The 11,507-nt window shown below is 36.4% G+C and overlaps 1 protein-coding gene across 1 annotated transcript; it reads right to left on the reverse strand.

The window, feature by feature from the left end:
* Positions 1-4,588: 4,588 nt before the first annotated feature.
* LOC141483962 (uncharacterized) lies at positions 4,589-5,839 on the reverse strand. The gene is made up of 3 exons (XM_074179102.1): positions 5,326-5,839; positions 5,052-5,266; positions 4,589-4,993 (listed from the first exon to the last, which is right to left on the reverse strand). Exons 2-3 carry the CDS (start codon positions 5,229-5,231, stop codon positions 4,589-4,591), a joined length of 585 nt encoding a protein of 194 aa, XP_074035203.1. The 5' UTR covers positions 5,232-5,266; positions 5,326-5,839.
* Positions 5,840-11,507: the final 5,668 nt, after the last annotated feature.

The raw sequence follows: 11,507 nt of genomic DNA on the forward strand, positions 1-11,507 counted from the left end.
CTTCGATACGTATGCCCTGGACAGTGTTTGTATGAAATACTTTAAGTAATTTTAAGAACTATACGACGTTTACATAAACATTAAAAGAAAACATCACAATTATTATCACGAAATTTTGGCAGTTAACTATCACATTTGGTCATCGATTTGTGCTCCGACTGATCTCCATTTTTCTTGAGCTCATCACTCGAGTTTCTCGTCACCTGCCTTCTCTTTCCTTAGTTTTGATGATTTCTCTTACCGTCCTATATGTTTTGTTCCAAGTCTCTTCGCCACGTGGATATGGTGTTTGTTTCAGGTGCATATAGAAGTCTCGCACGGGGCACAATCGTGCCCCGACAGTGGCTGGGTGAGATAATAGTCCACATCTATCTATTTATCTATCTATGTTGTTCCAGAGGAATTTGAACTCACTTCACTAGTGATGTAATGGAAACAAACTCCTTCTCAATGTTGGAAAATGAAAAATTATGACTTATGCTCGAATACTGAATCGGTACCAGTTCAATTATACAATTGATAATTTCGATTCACCACGAGTTAATGATACTCTCGACTTCGAAATTTTGTTTGAAAATGAACTTACGTTCAATGGGTAGATTGAAAATACTGTTCAGAGAGCTCTTAAGTTGCTGGGATTTGTTATAAGAAACTGCAGAGAGTTCAGATCATTTAAGTGTATTCGGTCGGTTAACAATATTTGGTTCGTAGTAAACTAAAGTATCGTAGCTCTGTCTGGAATTCTGATCAAACAAAATACATTGATGCTTTGTATGGTGTTTAGAAGAAGTTTCTCGAGTTTGTGTATTGAAAGAAACATGAAAACTCCGGTTAGAAACTGTGAACACATTTGTCTTCTGAATGAATTCAATTTTGTTACATTGCAAAAATGACGAGAATTTACAGATCTAATTTGCATGTATGTACTGGAAAATGGTGCAGAGGACTCACCAACTCTATTGTCATAAATCCGGTCATAAACTCCGGTTAGAAACTGTGAACACATTTGTCTTCTGAATGAATTCATTTTTGTTACATTGAAAAAATGACGAGAATTTACAGACCTAATTTGCATGTATGTACTGGAAAATGGTGCAAAGGAATCACCAACTTTATTGTTATAAATCGATTTTAATGTCCCTCGATATACGTCCAGATCGAATGTCACATTCCACATTGATGTACCCAATTCTCAGATCAGATGTCTGTCAACCCCAGCAAATCTGTGATAATTCCCTTTAGCAGAAGGAGAAAACTGGATGATCTAACGCCACTTTACCTCAATGAAGAGGTCATTCCATTTGGAGGAGGTGAAATATCTTGGCATTGTCCTTGATAAAAACTCACCTGGTGCCATCAGTACTACACTGTCAGCGGCCATTGAGATCCTCCTAGATCTACCTCTTCTTCACATTTTTCTGGAGGGAGAGGCTAGATAGACTACATATAGACTTGTTAACATTACCAACAATTGCACAAATCAAATTATTGCTGAGTGCAATAGACTGCTAGTTGACAGTGGAAGACACAGCATTCTGGAATTGACCTCAGACTTTATGCCTCCAACTGTCAACTACGATCAACCTTATAAAGTACTGTTAACGAATGAAGAGGACTGGATCCTCCGGGAGAAGGAAATATTAAGAGCAACAAAAACACCTTCCGGTTCCGGTGCAGGTGTTTTAACCTTTGCAGACCCAGGATAGAGATATCAACTTACCTAGGAACCTGTGCGACTGTATTTCAAGCGGAAATTCACGCTATTGAATGGGCTCATTTAACAATGTTGTTTACTGCAGTGTGTCAACTGCGTGAATATCAATTATGGCTACGTTACGTGGATAACACCTTCGTCATCTGGAAGCATGGAAGAGACACCCTGAACCGTTTCCTGAACCACTTGAACGCCCAACACCTGAGCATAGAATTCACCATGGAGATTGAGCAAGACCAACGGATAGCATTCCTAGATGTACTAGTAGAACGATGTGGTACCAGACTGACCCACAAAGTGTATCGAAAACCCACACACACAGATAGATACTTGCACGCACTATCGAACCACCATCCTAGCTAAAAGAGAGGAGTTATCTCCACTCTAACGGAACGGGCTCGGAGAATATGTGAACCAGAACATCTGGAAAGGGAACTGAAATACCTGGAAGTGACCTTGAGATCGAATGGATACAGTGCCTCCGAGAACAGAAGAGCTATGAGACCGAAGGGCACCATGGATCGGAAACCGAAAAAGGATCAGATGGTTGCACACGCTAATCTACCGTTTGTCTCTAGGGTTACGGATAGAATTGGAGAACTATTGGGCAAACACGACATCGAAACAGTCTTCAAACCCACGAGGAAGATACAACAAAGCCTCAGGTCGGCTAAAGACAAAAGAGACCCATTATCAGCAGCAGGGGTCTATCGCATACCGTGCACTTGTGGAAAGGTATATATCGGAACCACTAAACGACCCATGGGAACAAGACTGAAAGAGCATAAAAGGAACTGCAGACTAGGCCAAACGAACAAGTCAGCTGTAGCAGAACACGCACTGAGTGAAGGAGACCACAGAATTTTGTTTGAAACACAGAACTAATTGCCCCCAACCAGGGATACCATAGCCGACTGGTACGGGAGGCAATAGAGATCCACGAATACACGGATAATTTTAACAGAAAAGAAGAAGCGGTGAACCTCAATCAAATATGGAACTCCATTTTAAGGAATTCGAGAATAACGAACAGGACAACAGGCAGCAAGATTGTTAATGTTCCAGGTTCAAGTGCAGGTACGAATACAGGTACAAATTCAGGTACAAATACAGGTACAAATACAACTTTACGAAACCTTAAAGGTAGTCATCGGACAGCAAGCCATGATGGTTAAACCTCTGAAGAAGCTAGCCACTCGCGCCAGCGAAACGTCAGGAAGAAATGCCAAAAACCCACGGCTTTCAAACTCGAAAAGCAACGACACTGAAAACCTCAGCCGTGAAAGTCTAAACCATTTTGTCAATATTAATAATGATTAAAAAGGACGTTACAAGTATTGCATCGTTCCTAAATGCAAGAATTCTTCGGTAACTGTACCAGACAAAATTTTTATTTCACTGCCAAGTGACTTAAAATCACGAAAGTTATGGCAGTGCGCTATGCGGAAGGCCGACTTTATATCTGCCAAGGGGACGCATTTTTATTGTGAAGTTCATTTTAATTTGAATTGAAGATTTTATATTTTTAGGAGTGATTAATTTTTTTTTTGGGGAAAGAAAGTTTTTGGCTTTCTACTACTCCATCTGATACAAAAAAAAGGGATGAGAGAATCTTCCAAAGAAAGGAAGGAAGTAATCAATTTGAAACTCTATACATGAATGTGTAGATCATGCAAAGAAGTAACTTTCAGACACAAACTGAAAGAAAGTCCTCCTGAAACAGCTACTTTCATATAAACATTGAATTACACGAAAGAAAATAATTCTTTTGTGTAATAATAATTCATATAGAAGTATTTGTTTCGAAAGAATTATTTTCTTTCGTGTAATTCAATGTTTATATGGAAATAGCTGTTTCAGGAGGACTTTCTTTCAGTTTGTGTCTGAAAGTTACTTCTTTGCATGATCTACACATTCATATATAGAGTTTCAAATTGATTACTTCCTTCCTTTCTTTGGAAGATTCTCTCATCCCTTTTTTTGTATCAGATGGAGTAGTAGAAAGCCAAAAACTTTCTTTCATTTTAATGTTATTATGAATGATAATGATTTAAAAAAATATATAGTTTATTCTGAGCACTACTTTGTTTAGGTTAAAAAAGACTTAGAAAATTACATGTATAGAAAAACTATGAACGTGGAAAAAATATATTGAAACCAGGCGTAATTCCGCATATATTTCATTGCCAGATTGATAGACCGACGGCCCATACATCTGACGCTCCACCGTTTGTTCAGAAAAAGGAAAAACAAAATTTGTCAAATACTTGTGAAGATATCACTGAAACTCAAAGCATGTCTGATGAAGCAGGTACACAGGAAAAGCCTTTTGATGTTGGAATTCCAGTTATTGAACAGGTTTTTCGAAGATTAAAAGCTACAGCGCTTATGTAGTCTCTATTGTTATTAAAATATTCGATCACCATGAAAGTATCGACTTCAGGTAAATTACCCGAATCAGCTCTACTTTAAATTGTTTTATTTCTGACCGGGATATTATAAGCTTATATCGTCATAGTTACGCTATCAATAAAGAGGGTCATAACTCCCTTGGGACATTATAGATTTTATAATTCCCTCTACCTTTCACAAGTAAAAATAAATAGAAATGAAAACTGAACCATATTTTATTTATTCACGTCATTACAAATAATAAATGTACAATTTTGAAATGTTCCCTAAAAATTACTTCCGCCACTGGAAACAATTTCTTCTTTTGTATGGCTGGAGCTTCTGTTCACTACAGTCGAGGTACCTGCCTCTTCTGATGACAAAGTAGACAACATACGCGCCGTTTTATTTCTCAATTCGATGCTATCCTCCAAATACCCCTCCGCCACCGTGGAACTTTTCCAACCTCCGTGTCTTTTTAAGTTAGTCATAGTTGCTCCTGCATTGGCTATATAGAGCAGTAGCAGAAGTGCGACGAAGGCAATGTCCCGTATAGGAAGATGAGTTTGGCAATCCTAAATACATTGCGATTTTGCTGGGGATTTTCCCAAACATGTTTTTTCCAATTGGCTGAGATGTACATTTATTTTTTCGGAAGCTCAAAAAAAATCGTTCAATACCTTTAGGACGCAAAGACATATAAAGTCTTAATAAAGGCAAAGCGGAGAACTCTTTTTCATCCACAACTGTAAATTTCTTCGATACACCAGTTTTACTTTCCGGTACGTTCACTACCATAACGGAATCCCGGTCCTCTATATCCGATATCTTCATATTCAAAAGTTCCTGACCTCTGCATCCTCCAAAATAAACCATAATCAAAACAACCTATAACAAAAAAAAAGGAAATAAATACACACAAAAAGGAAAATAAGAAAAAAAATACCTTATGCAATAAATGAATATCATTAGGAGCGTCCTTTAGGAATCTGATAACATCTTTAGGAGATAAAACAGCAGACTTTTTCGGCTTATAACTCTTACTCTTCCGTTTCAAAAAAGCCTGTAGTTCATTGAACTTGGTGATATCTCGTTTATAGTCACCATCGATTTTAGCATTGACCATTTAGTCCATAAAGAATTCGGACTATACGTTTCTGACTGAAACGAATAAACACAATTACTACCAAATCTACCGAAAAACATAGAAAATTCCTTACCAGTTCTTGAAAATATGCCAGAAATACAGTTTCAGTGACATCTTTTGGCATAACATTTTTCCGTGTCAGCCAGTCCAGATATATCTTGTATTCTTTTTGGTATACGGCTTCACTTTTCGATGGAATTAATGATTCTCTTGCTTGTTCAGCTTTTTTCAAAATATCTTCCATTATATTTGGGGTAGAAAACACGTTTTCACCGCAAACACAGCTTGATAACAAAGTTCTGTTTATAAACAAGTAACATAGCAACAACCTAGCAACAAGAAAACTCTACTATAATCAACGGTACCTGATTCAAATATACCGGGAAGGTAATGAATTGGTACATTTTTCCGTTTCAAAAATGAATAAAATTTTATTGAAATCGGTCAGAAATAAAATTATCTATGTACCACGGGAATTAATGAGCCTTAATAACCTCAGGCAATTGCTGTCCCTAGGGCCAGAGGCCCTCGGGACGTAAACTTTGCCATCGGTAATTAAGGCCCTCCTAATTCCCTTGATACATAAATAACTATCAAAAACAGAAGCCCCTTACTTTGGATCTATCCTAACCTAAGCTAGTATGGCCCGATTTCGAGCTTCACAAACAGAGAAATAGATATGAACCGCCGAATAAGATTTCAGACATTTCATTTTTCATCACACTCGGAATTCTTCATAACATCAAACGAAACTAATTTTGCTGTTTGTTTACAAACTGCGTATACAAGTCAAGTGTTAATTGGGAAAATATGAGGTGGCAAGTTAGCGGCATGTAAGTCCTTTTGCTTGCGAGTGCCAGCCCTCGTGGAGCAATTACCAACTTCGCACTCTGGAACTTCCCTAGCATTTAATTATTTTAATTAGTCTGACGGTCTTCATCCGAACTCTGAGCATCACTTTTGCCAATGGCGATTCCATGTTTGCAACTTATGAGTTTGGATTACTGCGAAAACTTGGTGTCTATGACTTTGATAATGGTTATTGTGAGGTGTTTTGAAACAATTTACCGAGTTTGTAGTTGGGATGGGATTTCGGAAAAGTTTTGTTCTCATGGGATCAAAAATTATATTTTCAACTCGAGTTTGACTACATGATTTGAGGAGAATTTATTCACACCTTGGAAGTTCTTAGTTCAAACGTTATTTGGAACAGAAAATAGATTTTGTTTCAAGGATATATTTGATAAGAATTTGTGATTGAGAGAGTATATACAGGGTGTTTCGAATTCGATCCACACCATTGGGATCTCGGAAACTATGAGAGATACGAAGATGGTTAATTTGGTACAAAGTTGCGTATTTACCTGACTAACAATATGCTGTTGTATTCCAAAAACACTTTATTGTGAGATTTTCACTAAATTGTTTTACAAAAACGCAACACGTGTTTCGCCATACAATGGCTTCATCTGGCGTGTCTTTCAACTAATTCTACACATTCAATACTAAATATATTTATAGTTTATGGAGTACCTGAAATCAAAGTACCTATAAACGAAGTACCTGAATTTTAAGTAGCTGATATTTTACCTGAGTTTCTAACGAATTAAATTACCTGCACTTATGTTCCATTTTCACATTTGAAAAAATATATTCAGTAACGGAGAGTTATTGAGTTCTAATTGATCATTCAGTAAATTACCCGAATTCCTGAATTTATTGATTTCTAAACATTCTAGAAGATTAAGTTTCAAACTCTTCTCTTCTAAATGTAACACCTCGTACTCATGATTGAACTCATGTCCTTCTGCTAAAAGATGGTTTGCAAATGTGGAATTGGTCTTTCTATTTACAAAACTACTCCTATGTTCTTTAATTCGTTGGACAAATGCTCTTCCTGTTTGGCCAATATACAGTTTTGGACAAGAGCCACAAGTCAGCTTATATACTCCTGATCTATCCGACACCAAAGTTTTGTCCTTATTGTTTTCAATAAATTTACTTAGGTTATTATTCGTTCTATAAGCTACGTTTACGCCTTCTTTCTTAAAAAAACGGGCAATATTCCTGTTTGGTTCCCCCACATATGTCAATGTCTTATAACTAACGTTATCGCATCTTGAATATGGGTTGCTGTTGAAAAAGTTCTAAAAATTTCGAGTATATCCGAAGATATTCGGATGAAACAGACATTTCGTGAAATGGTTTTTATTTTTTGCTGGTTTCATTTTTGAATGGATTCGAAAAAAAATTGCTTTCACATTGCCACTTTTTCCCCGCTACATAATGGTGTTTTCAAATTTGTCGTCTTCCGGCCACCGTCATAAACTTTATTTTTTCTTATGAGCATTACATTGGATTCTTTCTGTTTTGAATAGAAACAGATTTTACCTTTTCAATAATGTATCATAAGTTATCATTATTTATTCTTATCATAATAGGCTTCGATTTTGATGTTTCTAAATTTGACTTTCAATTTGTTACACTCAATGCATTTTGTTATTGTACAAGGGATTGAATTTTTGGAAAAATATGGTGTTAGGACTTCGGAAATGTATTCAAACTTGTTTCCCGAAAGACGACAACCACATCGAACTTTGTTCGAGTTTGGTTCTTTCGAAAAGCCGAGGAAAAAGTACGGAGACAGAATGGACCAGGAAACTGAAGAAAAAAAAAACTAATCAATACAGTTTATTTTATGATTTTCACTATAAGGGTTTTACAAAAACCGCGACACGTGTTTCGCTATACAACAGCTTCTTCAAGCATAAACCATTTGATAAATGAGGTATGTATGAGTGGAGTTAGACATTGTGTCCTTTTCAATAAAATATAATAATTTGAAGATAAACATGAACCCGGGGAAATCTGCACGTCAACTGTGCTCTGAAAAAAACGGTTTAAAATGTTACAAAATCAATATATCTCGAAAATTGCATCAAGATGATCCCAAAAGGAGATTAGAATTTTGTAAATGGCTGATAAGAAGATTTGATTTCCCTGTTTTCCTGAAAAATGAAATTTGGATAGATGAAAGCACTTTTACGAATTGTGGCATATTCAACCGAAATAACGATACATTTGGAGCATAAACAACCTCAGGCATTACCGAGAAATTCGAGCTCAAGTACGATTTAGTATTAACGTGTTGGCAGGAATTCACAAAGATACAATTTTGGGTTCTCGTTTATTTGACGGAATTCTTAATGAACAAAGTTATCACATCTTTTTAATGTCGATTTTCAAAGACTATTTAGATGATCTGCTTTTGGCTAACTATAACAACATCTGGTTTCAACAAGATGGTGCTCCAGCGCACACTACTAGACGAATATTCGATTACCTAACTCAAAGGTTTGGTGATAAATGGATAGGAAATATTGGGCCCGTGACTTGGCCAGCAAGGTCTCCAGACTTAAGTGTTATGGATACGTTCTCATGGAGTACACTGAAAAATGTGTGATTTGCTGTGATTTCCTTTTGTTTTTACATTTTATTTAATTATTGGATAATTTAGGAAACACTTGCTACATCAATAGCATTTTACAAGTGTTGTTCATGACGAAGAATTTCAAGAACGAAGTTTTGATGATGAACGAGAACGGGAATGTTTCCTACTTATTCATCAAACTCAAACAACTGTTAATGCAGCTGCAGTTTCGTAAGAAGGTATCATCTTTCCCTCCTACCGATTTCCTGGAGTCTTTGAAGTCCACTAGATACTCGTTAGGACAACAAGAGGATTATTCCGAATTCTTGGGGTTCTTGTTGAATACTCTTCGTGAGCAAAACAATAGCAAAATCAATACTCCTGACCGCTCTGGACTGAATGATTCCGTACAGCCCATCTCGTCTTGTGTTTGTAAATCTTTTGCTGGAAAAATCCTCACTGGTTTACTTTGTGGTAAATGTTCAAGAAGTACCGAACACTCATGTGAATTTCTGGAACTTCATCTAGCTTTTCCTAATACGACTAATAACCAGTCCGTGCAAAGCTTATTGTTAAATCATCTGAAAATGGAATTTTAAACAGGTGATGATCGACTGTATTGTCAAACATGCGCCAAACTAACTGACTGTTATAAGGAAACAAGTATAGCTGAGACTCCAGTCAATCTAATAATAACACTGATGATTTTCAAACAAGACTCAACCTCTAACGGAAGCAAGAAACTCTTTGGAAGGTTCGGAATAGATGAACATTTCATTCTAGCAGACCAATATTATAATATTCATGCAGTCATTGTTCACTGTAGTTCTGGCGTTGAATTTGGTCATTATTACGCCTTGATCAAAGAAGAAACGGACTGGTTTTAGTTTGACGATAGTCGTGTCACGAAGTGTTCTGGTGATGCATTGAATTTATAGGAGCCTCTGGAGACACCCTACATTTTGTTTCATAAAGAAGAGGACATTGTTAGATCAAGATCTTCAGATGATGTGGTACTGCAGGTTTTTTCGTGTTTTCCTGCAGCTGAAAAAGCAAATGCGCCACTGGAATCAATGAAGTCGCCCCGGAACGCTAAATGATTTTTATTGTTGTTTTTGTTTTTATTTTATTTTTATCGTTGTTTTAATAAAATAATATGTATTCAAAAAAAAAAATTGTATGTATATATATTTTATTGTTTTGTATTTTATGACTGACTGTACTATAAAGAGGGTTATTTGCTAATGAAGTTTAATTATTGTTATTTGTTCAAAGTTCTATTTCCATTGGAAAGAACACAATGTCTAATTCACCTCAAACACACCTCATTTATCTAATTTTCTTTAGTTTCCTGGTCCATTCTGTCTCCATATTTTCTCCTCGGCTTTTCAAATGAACCAAACTCGGTGAGATTTTGATCCAATATCTTCAACACAGTTCGATGTTGTTGTCGTCTTTTAGGATACAAGTTTAAATAGATTTACGATGTTCAAATACTGTTTTTATCGTATTAGTAATAACTTTTATCATATCTCTTTTTTCTTCATCCGAGAAAGCCATTCTTCGCCAAAAATTCAATGACTTGTACAAAAAAAAATGTCATTGAGTGTAACAAATTGAAAGTCAAATTTAGCAACATCAAAGTCAAAACGTGTTGAGATAAGAATACATTTTTTTTCAAAATCTCCAATTTTTCGAAAAAGAATGATAACTTATGATACATTATTGAAATGATGAAGTCTGGTTCTATTCAAAACAGAAAGAATCCAATGTAGCGTGCATAAGAAAAAATAAAGTTGTTACGTAGAGGAAGTGGCAATGAGGAAGGGCAATTTATTTTCGAACCCTTCGAAGCCACAAAAAAATAAAAACAATTTTCCGAAATTTCTCTTTTTTCCGGATATCTCTGGATATACTCAGAATTTCAGAATTTTCTCAAACGGCATATTTTTTGTCAGACAAATGCGCAACTTTGCTCCGACTTAACCATCTTCGTATCTCTCATATTTTCCGAGATCCCAATGATGACGATTGAATTCGAAACACCCTGTATAGTGTTTGCCGTAGACAGTGATGGTCTGGCCAACCTCGTTCTTGAAGAAATATGGACTGATGACACCGCCAGCCCAAAATCCACACCAAACAGTGACTTTTAAGGGATATATTGGACGCACTTGGATCTCACGTGTATTGATATCGTCCCAAATTCGACAATTTCGTTTGTTCACGTACTCATTCATCCAGAAATGGGCCTCGTTCTCCTGCACACTGTCACAGGCAGCGGCAATGTTTTCGGTAGATCTTGCATCTCATCAACGTACGGGTGTTAAGTCGATCGTTTACTGAACTAGTGGACTCAAATTCATCCTTCAATTTTGCCAATACTCCTTCCGTTAGGACGATTACGCCGACTGTAAAATGGGCAAGAACGCGCGGTACGTTGCCCGAACAGAACAGCCGTTTTGATGAAACAATTTCATTTTTTGCAAATGTTGAATGTCCGGCCTAGTTTCATTGTTCTACTGTTACTGATATTATGAGCTTTTACTTCACTGTTATAGTAATTTTTCATCCTAGTTGTTCTGGAGATGCTAATGAATATTGATATTTTGCTCCATTCAGATTCTAAATTGTGATGATGTGGAGGTTGTGGTGAAATAGATACTTCCGAGTGTGCCGTATAGAAGAAAAAACCTAGTATTTCCTATTTCGACTGGTTCTGACCAGAATGTTTATGAATCCAATAAGAAATGATCTCTTGACTCATTTGAAACTGAATGAACGAAAACACATATTATAAAGAGATGTTTATTTAAGCTATTTTT

This window comes from Leptinotarsa decemlineata, unplaced genomic scaffold, assembly GCF_025532065.1.
Source record: "Leptinotarsa decemlineata unplaced genomic scaffold, Ldec_3_MD MMD2_tig00004307_RagTag_RagTag, whole genome shotgun sequence".
NCBI classification, from domain to species: Eukaryota; Metazoa; Arthropoda; class Insecta; order Coleoptera; family Chrysomelidae; genus Leptinotarsa; species Leptinotarsa decemlineata.